General features: G+C 41.0%; 1 protein-coding gene across 3 annotated transcripts in view; it reads right to left on the bottom strand.

Moving 5' to 3' along the window:
* LOC109916756 (regulating synaptic membrane exocytosis protein 2-like) overlaps nucleotides 1-16141 on the bottom strand; it is a 913938-nt gene that overhangs the window by 5498 nt on the left and 892299 nt on the right. For all 3 annotated transcript variants that reach the window (XM_048595802.1, XM_048595803.1, XM_048595804.1), the window contains 4 exons: nucleotides 12851-12992; nucleotides 11061-11173; nucleotides 5622-5723; nucleotides 98-237 (listed from right to left, as the gene is read on the bottom strand). In XM_048595802.1, the coding sequence (XP_048451759.1) occupies nucleotides 98-237; nucleotides 5622-5723; nucleotides 11061-11173; nucleotides 12851-12992 (497 nt within the window). The remainder of the gene's footprint in view (nucleotides 1-97; nucleotides 238-5621; nucleotides 5724-11060; nucleotides 11174-12850; nucleotides 12993-16141) is intronic.

Below are 16141 nucleotides of genomic sequence, written 5' to 3'. Positions count from 1 at the left end.
TGCTGCTTGGCCTGCTGTGTTCATCCAGCCCTGCACCTTGTTGTCTCGGATTCTCCAGCATCTGCAGTTCCTACTATCTCTGATAAAAGCTGGTTACCTGCAGAACCTTTCCTTGGGGGCTATCTTCAAATGGCAACTGTTGCTGATACAAAGGATCCAGTGTTTTTCGTGCCACTTTAGTTTTCTTTTTGGCTATACAGATGCCATTTTCCAGCAGATAAACTTTAACGTATGGTGCTAGGGAAGAAAGAGAGTTACAATTATGCTGATTATTCTAAATACACAATATTATTACAGAATAACATACACTACAGCATATACTACTGCAGTAGTATATCAGGTTGCTCAGACAGAACAGAAAGCTAAAATGATCAATATCACATGCTTTGGCACTTTTTAGTTTCAATTCTCTTTAAAACATGATACAAGTTATCATATGTATGGCATCCTATACACCTGCCATGTATATCATTTAATCAACTTGCATATCACGTGCACTTGGATATTACAAACACTTCAGTAAAAATGTTTGGTTGAGTGACTTATTTTGGACTCTGTTCTCATTTTAAAAGTATAATGTGCATAAATGATTTGTGTTTGGATTAATTTCTTGATTTAAAATAATGTAAAATATACAGAAAATATCGTATTGAAAAACATTCCCTCCGCACTGTAGAACCCAATCTCTGAAGGAATACCGGAGTCCATAAACATGGAGCTGGATAAACACAGCAGATCAGACAGCATCAGAGGAGCAGGGAAGTCAACGTTTCAGGCTGAAACCCTTCGTCAAGACTGTGGAGAGAGAGGGGAGCCCAGAAATAAATAGAGGGAGGGGAGTGGGGCTGGGGGAAGGGTAGGTGGAATGGTAAAAGGTGAATGCAGGTTGCATGGAAAGGTACCGAATGCGGAGGAGAGATTGGTGGGTATTGTAGAGCTGACGAAGGAGTCACAAAGTGAACGGTTCCTGCAGAAAGTGGTCAAGGGTGGGGAAGGAAATATCTTTCTGGTGGTGGGGTCTAATTATAGGTGGCGGAAATGTGGGGGAATGATGCGTTGGATTTGGAGGTTGGTAGGTGGTACATGAGGACTAGGGGGACTCTATCCTTAATGTTGTTGGGGTAGGGGGTTTGAGGGTAGAAGTGCAGGTAATGGGGCAGATGCAGCTGAGGGCATCCTTAATTACCGAGGTGGGGAAACTGTGGTCCCTCAAGTAGGAGAATATCTGGGAAGTCCTGGAGTAGAACACCACATCCAAGGAGCAGACGTGGCAGAGGCAGAGGAATTGAGAGTATGGGATAGCATTTTTTTCAGGACGGTGAGTGAGAGGAAGTGCAGTCAAGGTTGTTGTGGGAGTCAGCGAGTTTGCAATGGATGACAGTGGTGAGTCGGTTTCTGGAGTTGGAAACAGAGAGTTCCAGGAAGGGGAGGGAGGTTCAGAAATGGTCCAGGTGAGTTTGAGTACGGGGTAGAATGTGTTAGTGAAGCTGATGAACTGCCTGATCTCCTCGTGGGAGAACGAGACAGCACCAATACAGTCACCAATATAGCAGAGAAACAGGTAAGGGATGGTGCCAGTGTGGTTTGCAGAAGAGGGACTGTTCCATGATTCCTACAAAGAGGCAGGCATAGAATGGGAGTGTCAGTGGAAGGGGACTGGTTGGGCCTACGGGAGAGGAAGAAGTGGAGGGCTTCTAGGCGATCCTTATGGGGGTTATAGGTGTATAAGGACTGTATGTCCATGGTGAAGATGAGGTGTTAGAGCTGAGGAATTGAAAGTTTTGGAAAAGGTGGAGGCCATGGGTTGTATCACGAATGTAGGTGGGGAGTTCCTGGACCAAAGGGGAAAGAACAGAGTTGAAGAAGGGGGAAATGAGGTTGGTGGGCAGGAGCAGGCAGAGACAATGGGTTGACTGGAGTTTACAGCCCAAGGGCCTGAATATTGACTTCACCAGCTTCAAAATCCCTCCACCCCCAGCCTTATCCCATGTCTTACCTCCTTGACCTGGTCTAACCTGTCCATCTTCCTACCCTCCTATCCGCTCTACCCTTCCCATGGACCAATCACAATAACCCTCTGCCTGCAACCCACCTACCTATCCCTAGCTCCACGCCCTCCCTCTATTTATTTCTGGTCTCTCCTCCCCCTCCCCTGTCCTGACGAAGGGTTTCGGTCTGAAACGTCGACTTTCCTGCTCCTCTGATGGTGCCTGACCTGCTGTGTTTATCCAGCTCCATGTTTATTGACTCTGGCTTCCAGCATCTTCAGTCCTTGCTGTCTCCTATGAAGGGATACTTTTTTTTTTAAAACAGCAAGACCCCCTCTGTTCCTCCTTAGACACTTTAGCCTAAGCTTTGGGGTGGGGATAATAGTCTGTTGAATGTGAAATCGATTCACTTCTTCATCCAACATGTCTACAGACACATTTCCCACAAAAGGTTAGTGAATCGAGATGGTAGGGTGGAGTGAATTTTCTATGTGGATATTCCTATTTGCTTCCAGTTTATCACAGGTTTTCTTCCACAGTTACAGAGAACTGAAGCAAATCCATGCAGAAATGTAATAACAGCAGAAAGCACAAATCCTATATAGACTGGGGCAGAAATAAGCTAACCCTACACAGATCAAACCTGAGGCATCTTATCTAATATGGATCAGTAGGGATTAAGCACTGCAGCAAGACTCTTGTTCTTAGAAACACAACAAATAATCACAGTTCTAGTGTAATGTGAGTAAAATGATACATGGTTCTGTGGCAGGCTTTCATTTTGCCATATTGACAATTTGACAAGTTCCTTTAAAGTTGACCCCCAGTTTCAAATTGTATCTTTCTTCAGTTTCTCACCTCATGTTCTTCTCTGAGTTTATCTTGTCCTTAAGATCTACTTGCTGCTCCTTCAATCCTATTCTGACTAAAATGCTGATCACCTGACTTCCCTTCCTGGTCTCCATGTCAGCCAATACTGTTAAAGTTCTCTCCCTTCAGATACTGCTCTCATTTCCTTCAAATCTGCCATTATCCCTCCACTTCTCAAAACAAACAGCCCTTTAGTCCACATCATGTCCAATCTTATTTTTTATTCCTTCAACATGTTGGCACCTTGTGAATCACACTGATTTCTCAGAACTCTACATTTAACCAATCAGGTTTCTACCACTGACGCAGTACCAAATGAGCTCTTACTGAAATCATAAATTACATCCTACGTGATTGTGGAACAGGTAAACTTTCAGAACTGCCAGCAAACTTTGACACGGTTGACCACACCATCCTCCTCTAATGCCTTGCCATTCTCTTCCATACTCGTTCCTTTCTTATCCGTCTGCTCACGACCAATGTACACATTGCAATGGCTTCTCATCCAATTCCTGCACTGGATCTATCCTGTCCCCCTTCTATTTCTCACTTACTGGCTTGGCTTGTTGAAATCATCTGAAGACACTGTATTAGTCTTTTTACACAAAATGCAGGTGACACCCACATCTTTCTCATCACTACCATCTCTCTCCCTTACTGTTGCTAAGCCATCAGACTGATATCCTGGTCCGAGCGAGCAGAAATTTCATGCAATTAAATATTGAATTGTCCCTGCTCCAAACTGTTTTCCTATTGATTGACTCCATCCCTCTTGCTGGTAATAATTTGAGACTGAGCAGGTTTGTTGCATATTTGATGCCAGGATGAGCTTCTGACCACATTACATGCCATATTTGCTGACACAAACCCAATCAAGTGATGTCTTGATATCATCCCTGCTTTCAAATCCCTCCCGACCTACCTCCGTAATCTTCAGCCTCACAACCCTCTAACGTATCTGTGCTCATTTAATTCTGATCTCTTGATCAATTTTATCTGCAATTGTAATCATTGATGATTGAACCTACAGCTCCTTTGGCCCTAAGCCAAAGGCCCCCAGTTTCTCCCTACAGCTCTCTGGCACTCTTCCTTGTGTTCCTTCCTTGAATCACTCCTTAAAAGCTACCTCTTTGACCATGCTTTTGGTCATCTGACTTAATATCCTCCCATGTGACCCAGTGTCATATTCTGCTTTATAATGCACTTTGATATGTTCAATTATATCAATGATGCTGTATAAATGTAAAATGCACATTGCAATGTCCCTTCTGAAAGATTTTTTGAAACTGGAAGCAGTATGTAAGAAGGTATGACACAATCAAAAGTTCTTAAGGGGGAAAAAAAAAGTTTTCATATGTGAACGTTGCCATCAGGATGACTTTGGACATTTATGTCAGTCCAAAACATGAATGAATCACACATCATATGGTACTGTGGATATGCCATCACAGAGTTAATCATATACAACTGCCAGTTTGAAATTTACAAAAACAAAGTTCTGGAAAAGCTCAGCAGGTCTGGCAGCATCTGTGAAGGAAAAACAGAGTTAACGTTTCAGGTCTGGTGACTCTTCCAGTTCTGAGGAGCAGCTTGTCCTGTTCTCACATCTGGAGTTATTGCATTCTCAAGACAAGCACAGGAAGATAATGTATCCTGGCAATTTTATATTTATTCATTTATATAGGTGGAAAATTAAGTGGGCTCCCTTTTGTACATATAATCCTTTCTACTATTTTGGGTGCACAAGGCAAATATTCCTGAGGCAGGAGTAGGAACACCAGGGAGGCAATAATTGCATTCTAAAAATGTGACAGAGCCATAAAAAAGCGGAGTGAACATCTTACAAGTTTAAAATTAAAACTTAAATAACAAATTCTAGGATGGTGTGCACCTTCCTCAGCTGGAAAGTAACTGAAGCGGCCAGAAATCCCCTCCTGCGTCCATGCCCATATCACTGAAAACTGATAAAATAGCCGGACATCTAGGTTTCAGTCCACTCTGCACCAGAACACAACTGAGGAAGTACGGGTTCTATTTACAGCTGGTTGAGAATGATAAATGAGCCATGTGAGGATTTGTGGTCTGAGCCTGTGATTCAGCATTCTGACCCCCATAACACTATTTTTAACTCCTTATTTATAATGTAAAGCTAGACAGGACGTCATTACAGTCAGGCTATTGGACAGTATAGAAGATGCCAATTGTAAAGTGATGTGCAACTGAAGCAAGGGTGATGTGTGGAACAAACATTTTCAGACAGCAAGTAGTTAGGGTATGGAATGCACTGTCTGGAAATATGCTGGAGGCAGGTTCAATTGAGGCATTCAAGAGGGCTTCGCACGGTTATTTGGATAGAAATAATCTGCAGGGATATGAGGTAAAGGCAGGAGATTAGCGCTAGAATATAGAGCTGGTCCGTGCACGATTGGCTCCTTCTGCACCATAACAATTCTGTGATTGTATGATTTAATGGAATCCATCAGATGAGTGAAACTATAAGTGTTAAATTTGGATTAAAATATTGGTCACCTGGATGTGACATTCTTACAGTCACACTGCATATTCACAATGAAAAAAATAATAATTTTGTGAAGAAGTTAAAACATCGAGCAGCTACCATGAAGAAACTATTTCTAGCAGAATATTTTTGGAAAGAAGTAATCAAAAAAAGTCTCTCTTGAGAACTGTGTCAAACTCTGACTTCACTCCTGGTTCTTTATATCTCTATTTTGTGCATAAAAAAATAAAAATCAGCTTGGTTACCAGGTAAAGTTTTGGAGCCAGGTTTTCCTACTAGACCTCGGGCTCGAATCACCTCTACTTCTAATTGTCCTTTCTTATCCATCATGCCGATCTGGATGTCACCTAAAAGTAAAGAAGATCAACAACATGGTCTCAGTACACACTTGAAGATTATAAAAAGAGGTTCATATATTAAACAGTTCTGTTTCAAGTACTGACACAAGCTCCCAATCAACTTTTGAAAGTTCTTACCTAATACCGTCAAAATTGATCATGCTCCAATTTAGAAATTTAACTTTTACGTCTGGTCTCTCCTTTTCCATCACTATTTTAAGATTGCTAGAATTATGATCACTGGCCTCAAAGTGCTGCCCCACTGTCGCCTCAGTCATCTGCCCTGCCTGATTTCCCAAGAGCATATCAAGTTTTGCTCCTTCTCTAGTAGGTACCTCCACATACTGAATCAGAAAATTTTCTTGTACACACTTAACAAGTTCCACTCTATCCAAGCCCTTAACACTTTTGGAATAATGCATTCAATTCTGCTGTCCCTACTATAGGAACGATGTTGTGAAACTTGAAAGGATTCAGAAAAGATTTATGATGTTGCCAGCGTTGAAGGGTTTGAGCTATAGGGAGAGGCTGAGGCTATTTTCCCTGGAGCATTGGTGACTGAGGAGTGGCCTTATGGAGGCTTATAAAATCATAAGTGGCATGGACAGGTTAATAGCCAAGGTCTTTTGGGGAGTCCAAAACAAGGTTTAAGGTGAGAGGGAAAAAATTTAAAAGGGACCTAAGGACAACTTTTTCCACACTGGGGGAGGTGCGTGTATGGAATGCGCTGCCAGAGGAAGTGTTGAAGGCTGGTACAATTACAACATTTAAAAGGCATCTGGATGGGTATATGAATAGGAAGCGTTTAGAGGGATATGGGCTAAATGCTGGCAAATGGGACTGGATTAATTTAGGATATCTGGTTGGCATAGACGAGTTAGACCAAAGGGTCTGTTTCCATGCTGTACAGCTGTATAACTCTATGACTCTGTGAAAGTCAAATGGCAAATCCTCCCTAATCTCTCTCTCTCTCTCTCATTCACATACAGGCATAGGAGGCAACACAGAAAAGAGAACAGGAGAGATATAGAAAATTAATATCCATTTCCCTTCTAAACAATTCAATCTTTCCCCTTCCACCTTGATTACCAGACACTGACATTGAGGCCTTTTTCCTCTCCTTCCCGTCATTGCAGATTACCAACTGCCACGTATATTACAAAGAGGTAGGAGTTGCTGTGCATGGGTTGTGGATTCATGAAAGTCAGAATATGTTGTTAAATTAGTAGAGGATCTTATACTCAAATATGTAAAGCTGTTTTTTTTGAGAAGCCCGTGAAAAATTTCTACCTTTTCACAATCATTTTGAAATATCCTCTGAAATTTGGACCAGAGATATGCAAAATAACAAATCAAACTCTCAGTGCTTTTAAATACTGGCTTAAAAGAATGTGGAGATGTAAAAGAAAAATTCTGTGAGCACTAGAGATCAGAAATAAAAACAGAAGATGCTGCAAATACTTCGCATCTCTGACACAAGGTCATTACCCTGAAATGTTAACTTTGTTTCTGTCTCCACAGAGGATGCTGCCAGATGAAGATACCACGTGCATGTCATTTCATGGAACAAGTCGCTTGTGTGATCAATGCTTTCCGAAGTTATCTTGGGAGATTCATTCACAACTATGATTGAAAAAGAGAAATATCTCTGCCCACTCCCTAACTTGGATTTTCTCATAAAATTTTTCTCTTTCTTTTCTCTTCAATTCGTGCCATTTCTCTCTGTTCAAATCCAATCGGTTAAAGATCAATCAGAAGTTTCACACTTGAAGGGGGAGATCTTATTTTGGTGTATGTTGGACTTTGTCAATTCAGGGCCCTGACAAGCCTGTTGTCCTTTCTAGTGTGAGGAGGGTTGCCAATGTTTGTTTGATGCATTTCTGGAGAGGTGATCAAATGACAGGAGTGTTTTACAAGGATCGGTGCTGGGTCCACTTTTGTTTGTCATTTATACAAATGATTTAGATGAGAATATAGTAGGCATCATTCGTAAATTTGCAAATGATACCAAAATTGGTGGTAGAGTGGACAGTGAATAAGGTTATCTAAGATTACAAAGAGATCTTGATCAATTAGGTCAATAAGCTGAAGAGTGGCACACGGAGTTCAATTTGAACAAATGCGAGGTATTGCATTTTGGGAACAACCAAGGGTGGGAATTATATAATTAAAAGTAGGGCCTTGTAGTGTTGTAGAACAGAGACACCTAGAGATTCAGGTATATAATTCTTTGAAGTTTGCATCACAAATAGATAAGATGGTTAAGAAGGCACTTAGCACGCTTGCCTTCATTGCTCAGACTTTTGAGTATTGGAATTTGGATGTTATGTTGAGGTTGTAAAAGACATCACAACGTCAGGCCTGCATTTTTCCCTAGGGTAGAGGATTTCAAGACTAGGGGGCATATTTTTAAGGTGAGAGAAGAAATACTTAAATAAGTCACTGGGGCAATTTTTTTTACACACAGTTTGTATGTGGAATGAGCTTCCAGAGAAAGTGATGGATGCGGTGCAGTTACAACATTTATAAGACATTTAGATAAGTACATGAAAAGGAAATGTTTGGAGGTACATGGGTCAAGTGCAGGTAGGTAGGACTAATTTAGTTTGGGTATGCATGGTAGGCATGGACTGGTTGGACTGAAGGATCGGTTTCCATGCTGTATGACTCTATAACATTTAACCACTTTAAACCAGTCATTTGCTCCCTTTTTTGCTCACTGTTTACAAATTGTTATTGCATTACCTCAGTTGAATGTCTCAGCATCATCAAACCCTGAACAAAATATGACTTTTTATTGCAATCTGAAATGAGTAACATAATTTTTAAATGAAAGAACACAGAAGAAATGAAAGTTTTAAGGATCTTATGCTTAAGTAAAGCATCAACTGTGATATTTCCATGTTTCCCTTTTCATGTGCCTTGTGTGTGTGTGTGTGTGTGTGTGTGTATGTGTGTGTATGTGTGTGTGTGAGTGAGCACATGAATGGCAGAAAGAGATTAGGGATGATTTGCCATTTGACTTGCACACTTGCCTGGCAAAACGACCATTCTTCCTGTGCTCAGTACCTTACCCTGGCAATAACCATGAGAAATACTGGTATCAACAAAACACAGTTTCTAACTAAAGATTTGTACTTTGCAATGATATGCAGTGAGTCATAAAACTAATAAATAAAACCACACATAATTCAACTCACTGACTCCCACACTCTATCATGAGACCAGTTTCGGGACCAGCACGAAATATGCCCCATTCTCTGCACAGCAGACATAATGCCAGATTAGAACACAGAGCAAAATGAACCAGTTTCTTCTGCCCTTTTGCTCTTCAGTTTGCATTTCTCTCACAACCCGCTTGCAATTTTTGTGTCTCTCACTCAATGTCCCCAGTCTGTGTCTCTCTCTTACTGCTCCCACCCCCACCTAGTTTGTGTTTGTGTTTCTTTCAATTCTCCTTCTCCCAGTTTGTGTGTCTCTCTCACTCCTCCTCCCCAGTTTGTGCATATGTTTCTCTCTTTCTACCCCCTTCCCCCAGTTTATGTGTCCCTCTCGTTCTTGGTTTCCCTTCCCCAGTTCGTGTGTATCTTTTTCTTTCGCCCTCTCTTGCTCTCCCTCTCCTGGTTTATGTGTGTGTGTTTTTCTCTCTCTCACTATCCCTCCCACAGTTTGTGTTTCTATCGCATTTTCACATCTGAATTTATATTTATGCCCTTTTCTTGTTACTCCAACTTTTTTAGGTTTGGATGGAAATGGGAAGATACTACTGAAGTGCGTAGTTCACAGATTACCTCCAACCGGCCACCCCACCGCCCATTCTGTTTAAGTCTAACATTCCATACCATCTAGATCTGGAAAGTAGAACCCTAATGTGTTCCTGAAGGTCTTCTGTGTACCTTCTGGAACTACCAGGTTATAAACCACTTGTAGAAGCAGGTGAGGAGAGGAAGCTGTAAGGGGTGGGGGCTGGACGAGTCCCTGCCAACACGTTAATTGCCCTGAACTGGATTCCCCAGGCATGGGGTAAAATTCCCCTCAAAGTATTAAGCTCATTATCAGCCATTGTATAGTATGGTAAATATTGTAAGCCTTCAAGGGCTGTTTTCTCTCTTTTTAGGGTCCATAAAATCTATCTTTATTGTTACTGTTTTTTTGCATTGTTTTCCTTTCACCGTTTATTTGATTCAATTCTGACATCCAAAAGAGAATTGCATAATATGTGAAGATAAGAAAAATGACATAGCTATAGTGAAAGGGTACAGTACAAGCATTAATTGATAGTTCCAGCAGAGAGCAAGTACAGGCATCTTGGGCTCAGCAGACTCTCTGTGCTGTGCCATTCCAAGATTCTACACCTCTTCAAAGATGGGAGGCATTGCATAGGACAACAAATTTTGTTGAAGCCAATGTTTGGATTTAATAACATTTAGGGGACTTGTATTAATCTAACACATTGAAATCCTGAAGGCATTTCTAAGTGTTTCACTTGATTACACTTCAAAATAACCTCTGTCCATTGTTTTATCAACAATTATGGCAAATAAATTTTGCACAAAAAAGCCACAAAAATAATGAATTAGGCAAATTTGGCAATGTGGGCCGAGGAAACCTTCCTGACAACATCCTTGGGACAATACCCTGTACTTCTTGGAATAGCTCATTATTTTCACCTCAGAAGGCTGGACCTCAATTGAAATGTCTAATCCTACAGACAGAATCGCCCTGCAATGTAGCATTCCTTCACTTAACATTGTGCTCAAGGTCTAGACTGCGATTTCAGCCCACAACCTCGCAATAAAGTTGCCAATTTCTGACTTTAGCATTCCCCATACCAGACTGTTTAAGCATTAATAACTGCCTCATTATTTAGTGTGCTGAAGTTCCAGCCCATATACCAGCACTTCTAAGAGGAATATCCAACAGATTCCGTCAAGTTTTGAAGAAACTTCCACATTGCAAGTAAAAAGTTTAGTCTCAGCTTAAATCCTCCCTGTCTGCCACAATCTAAAAACCATGTGAAATATATTGTCATCATGCTCTCCAACATGGCAGTCTATACTCACCACAAAAACTGGTTTACAGATATTGGTAATGGGTCCATGTTTCCCTAAGTGAAGACATGGTCAAATACATCTTACTGAATAAAGATGGTGCAGGAAGAATATAAACTGTCACAATAATAACAGTCACTTAAAACAGTAGAACAGATACTATGTTGGATTAGGGTAAACTTATACAATGCCACATTGCTTCTAGCTGGTTTCCCAATAAGCAATTAGAATTTTTGTCAAAGTGTCCCCTTTGTTGAGGATTATTCATTTCATGATGAAATCTCAATGCTCTTACCCATGGATGGTGTCGCTAATGTCTGACGTCCAACCATCTGGGCTGGACCAAGGCCATCCAAAAAATCACTGAATTGGCTATCTGACGCCAATCGAACACCAGGAAAGATAAGGCTGCAAAGAAAGCAAATGCAAGAAGAGAAAAAAATGGAGCTCAACAGTAATCTTAAATACATGTTTATGCTTATATTTTTTCCACTTTTACATTTAAGCAAAGAGATGGATATATTGGTGAGGACTGGTGACACCTCATATTTGTGGTTTTACAAACTACAATACCATAGATTCCATAACTAAAACTAAAATAAATTTGTATCTTGAAAAGATTTTCAATCACAGAGAACATTGGTTTATGAACAAACCTACACTAACACTACAATGCTACTTGTCAAAATTATTATTTTTTTGAACAGGGTGTGATTTTCTCCTTTTTAGGAATTTTGCTTTATGACCATTGCTGTTTTGTCAGAGTCATAATAATCTGTGCCCATGATATACAACATCACTAGCATATTCTAATTAGTTGCCAAGGCCCTGACAACAGCAACACAGTAGTGATTGTCTTTCTAAGTTTCTTCTGGGGAAGTATCTGAATTCCCTTTAAGGGCCACCCCACTAGCACCTCCAATAGCAGTAAGCATCTCAGCATTTGCCCCTACTGAGAACTGAGATGACATTTCATGTCCCCACTGTGGTAAGAAAAGGATCAAGCTGCAATATGCCTCTCAGTGGGTGAACAGCTCTCACTGTCAAGGATTGCTCTCATGGAGAATAGTCATGTCTGGGAGGGAACACAGGGAGTGCAAATGGGGAGAAAATTGGGAAAAATTCTAATTGTAATCAGTACATAGGATCTGTGAAGGCCAGGTTTACTATTCCCTCTTGTTGATTGGACAGATTTGACACACATTATATTCTGGAAATTACTGTAAACCATAACAATATCTGAACATTTCATATGCCTGTATCAAATCCCTCTATCTGCTATGCTACAGATACTGTTTAATAGCTCTGTTGCTATAGAGAAAGTAGGAATTGGTTACTAATATGTGGATTTTTATTGGTAACAATGACCAGGCAATATCCACAAAATACATTGCGAGTGCAATTTCTATGCATATGAGTCAATGGATAATTTTTATTTGCATATGATTTTGATCTTATAAAATGCTGATTTTGGCCGTACTGAGGAATTGCAATATGTGTATAACTTGTGCTAAAATGATTAGTATATTATATTGGACTAAGGTTCAAACGGCAACATTTCACATTGCTATTTAAGTTTGATGTAAGATACAGGCCTGAATTAAAATGACATCTCAGATCTCAGTAGGGGCAAATACTGAGATGCTTACTGCTATTGGAGGCAGTAATGGCTTTGTGAGTTCTTGGTAGGGTAGGGGATATGTCCAGGGTGAGTGTTTGGTGGGGGAGGAGGTTTGCTGTTTTACAGTGGAACCCCAAACTTACAGATTGCCAGAATTGGTTCCATGGGAACCCCTGCTAATGGGGACTTGGGAAAAAAAACAACATATAAACAGGGGCTGTTTGTCAAATGTTTACACTGATTTATTAGCGCCATTCCTAACAGGCATAATGTCTGCTTCAAGTGCAACTCTTTAAGGCAGGACGTGTATTAAGACACTCTGTCACCATGAATATTGCACATGCCAACACCCTGACACAGCTCAGCCTCTCCTGATGCTGCTATACAGCCTGCACCCCTGTCCCTGCAATGTATACTGTTGTTGAAGCATTGCCACGGGATGTTCAGTTTTACACTAAACTTACTTTCCCTCTGAACTGTAGCTGTTCATGCTCCCATCAGTAGACTCACGGCTTGGCTGCCGGGTCATTCGATTTCTCATTTCAACTGCCAATCCAGTTTCTGTGCTGCGTTGGATGGTGCTGCGTAGCTTTTTCCCTCCAGCCTCTGCAGTAACAAGAATGGGAAAGTGCTACATCACCTCAGCTGTAGTACACGGTACACACTACATTCATATTTATCAGGTAAAAGTATTGAAAGGAGTGATCTTCCATGAATTTTACCTTTCACATAATCTGCAGAAGCAAATGCAATTTAACAGTTATTTTCGTGAAAAGTTATGTACATTGGTCAGCAAGAGTGAGCACATCTCAATAAGAAAAAGCCCCCTGCTATTAGTGTTGATAGCACATTGGTCTTTTGTCCTTTAGGCTTTACTTAGTGACTATTTCTAACTTTTTCAAGGGGGAGTTAACTGACCAGCCACAGAAAGGACTCACATACAATGAATGAGCTTCAATCTCAACACTTCAGGGAAGATTTCTCGTGTCGGCATGTGCAATGAAATTGTAACCTCACTAAACTCAATTTTAACTCTTATAAACCTTCAATCTCAACACTTCAGGAAAGATTTCTTGTGTGGGCTATGTGCAATGAAATTGTAAACTCACTAAATTCAATTTTAACTCTTATAACCATGTGGGTTGGGGTCATGTCAAAGGTAGATATACAAGACCTTAAACAGGAACTCAATTGATTTTGATCTATTCACAACCAGTATTAGTAGAGGTGAGTTGAAGGCCATATCACTAAAACATTCATAGTAAGTCAGTTGACCTTTAAATGTTATAACAAGAAGTTGTACCTAGATTTAAACAGTGATTCTATTTTTAACCATAGTCAGACAGTTTCCCTGATCTTGAGAAACTGGTCAGGTAGGAGAGGGTGAGGAGTGCCTGAATCCATGAGTAACTTTATAATAATGTTTATGGCCAGGAGAAGCAGCACTGTGTCCTCTGGACCCTATATGCTCTATGGTAAAACAACCCCGTCATCTGTTACCCCAACACTAAACTCAGCCACCATTGGAAAGATGAGAGCTGGCAGAAACACCTCTCCTAGCAGTGAACCTATCTCCCAGGTCACCACCAATCTTCCATTCCCACCAAATGTTACCCACTCCAAACATTAGCTGGGGGTGGGGGGTGGGGGTAAGAGGTGGTTTGTTGCACATCGCAATCTACAAACGTTCCTGCAATACGGCCTGCCAGGGGTCCAGACCAACATTCCCACCTTGCCTCTCTCAGTCCTCTACCTGCTGTCACAGGCTTCAGTCTTTCAGCCTTGTGAAGCAGATTTCCTGCTAGATTGGCTTCTAAACTGTCAATCAGGCTGCTGTTGGGCAAAATTCCCACTATAAGATATCCTGTAGTTAAATTCTGCTGGACATTCTGAAAACTGTATCGTTGCACTCTATCCCCACAAACAGAACTTGACGCTAGGTTAAAATCCAGGTCAGCCTGTCTGAACAGACTCATGCTTTTGGGCAGCATGGTGGCATAGTGGTTAGCAATGTTGCCTCACAGTGCCAATGACTCACGTTCGATTCCAGTTTTGGTTGACCGCCTGTGTGGAGTTTGCACTTTCTCCTCATGTGTATGGGTTTCTGCCATGTTTCCTCCCACAGTCCAAAGATGTGCAGATTAGGTGGTTTGGTCATGCCATAGTGTCCGTAGTGTCTAAGGATGTTCAAGCTGGATGGATTAGCTATGGTATATGTGGGGTTACAGGTAGGGAGCTGGTACTGGGTGAGATATTCTTTGGACAGTTGGTGTAGACTTGATGGGCTAAATGGTCTCTCTCCGCACTGTTGAGATTCTATGATTTTGTTACACACAGAAATCTAGAAAATAAGAGTAGGACTACTAAGTAAGTCATTTCACCCTTTGAGCCTGCTCCGTCATTCAATATCATTATGGTTGATCATCTAACTCAGTTCCCTTTCTTTCCCCATACCATTTAAGCTCTTTGGCCTTAGAACTATATCTACATCTGTCTTGAAAACATAGAATCATAGAATCCCTACAGTGTGGAAACAGGCCCTTCAGCCAACAAGTCCACAACGACCCTGAGAGCATCCCACCTGGACCCATCCCCCTATAACCCACCTAATCTACACATCCCTGAACATTACGGATAATTTAGCACGGCCAATCCACCTAGCCTGCACATCTTTGGACTGTGGGAGGAAACCAGAGCACCCGGAGGAAACCCACGCAGACACGGGGAGAATGTGCAAACTCCACACAGACAGTCACCCGAGGCTGGAATTGAACCCAAGTCCCTGGCGCAGTGAGGCAGCAGTGCTAACCACTGAGCCACCGTGCCACCCCAATGTTTTGGCAGAGAATTCCACAAGCTCACTACTCTCTGGGTGAAGAAATTTCTCCTCATTTCAGTCCTAAATGGCTGAACTCAAGTCTGCGCTCATATTTGAGATAATATTCAATAAAATCCACAATGATTGCTGTCATATGGGACACAAGTGCATGATATTGTGGAGTAAAGCAGCTCCTGCTCCTGGCATCCAATGTCAGGATGTGTACTTTTCATTTAATTTTTTCATCATTCTGTGAACCAGGATCCATAATTCTTCATTCTTTCGAATTGAAGGAACTAAATAGCTGATGCTGCACACCAAACTTGTTAAAATTCCAGATCTAATCAATGTGACAGGACTAAATCATCCATGCTTAACTCATGCAAAAGATTAATTTAGCAGGATTCCAGCAGCTAATGTATTATAATCAAGGTTGAGTTGCGATTTGGATTTTTTATGAACAATCTATTATTTATCTATTCTATATCACCAGTACTTACTTATTTTGACTGTTATGAAATCTTCAAAAATAAGATCTATGGCATTGAACAAGGTTGTATTTACAGCAGGCAAGGCCCAATTCTCCTGTTCGCTATCACTGCTTGGCAGGAGCTTATATGTCAGAATAAGCACTGTCTGGTGCATGGATCTCTGACATTGGCAATTGCAAGCTGGCAGTGTTTCCATGACTTCCTGATGACATTACATTGTTCCATCAATCAAGCAGGCATGGTGTGGGTATGAGCTAGAAATATGTTCAAGTTCCCCAAATATCTGTGGGAAAGTAACCATTGTGTTTTGAAAGAATTAAATGGATTTAGTTCAGATATAAATGTGCAACATGGCCTCTGCCTTTTTTTAACTAAATAAATTATTTTCAATTTTCCATGAAATGTGGAAGTTCTATAGGGTAATTAACAAATAATGTGTCTGTTTC

Source organism: Rhincodon typus, chromosome 4 (assembly GCF_021869965.1).
Source record: "Rhincodon typus isolate 14 chromosome 4, sRhiTyp1.1, whole genome shotgun sequence".
Lineage (NCBI taxonomy): Eukaryota > Metazoa > Chordata > Chondrichthyes > Orectolobiformes > Rhincodontidae > Rhincodon > Rhincodon typus.
The sequence above is the reverse complement of the archived record's forward strand: the minus strand, read 5'-3'. Positions and strand labels throughout refer to the sequence as shown.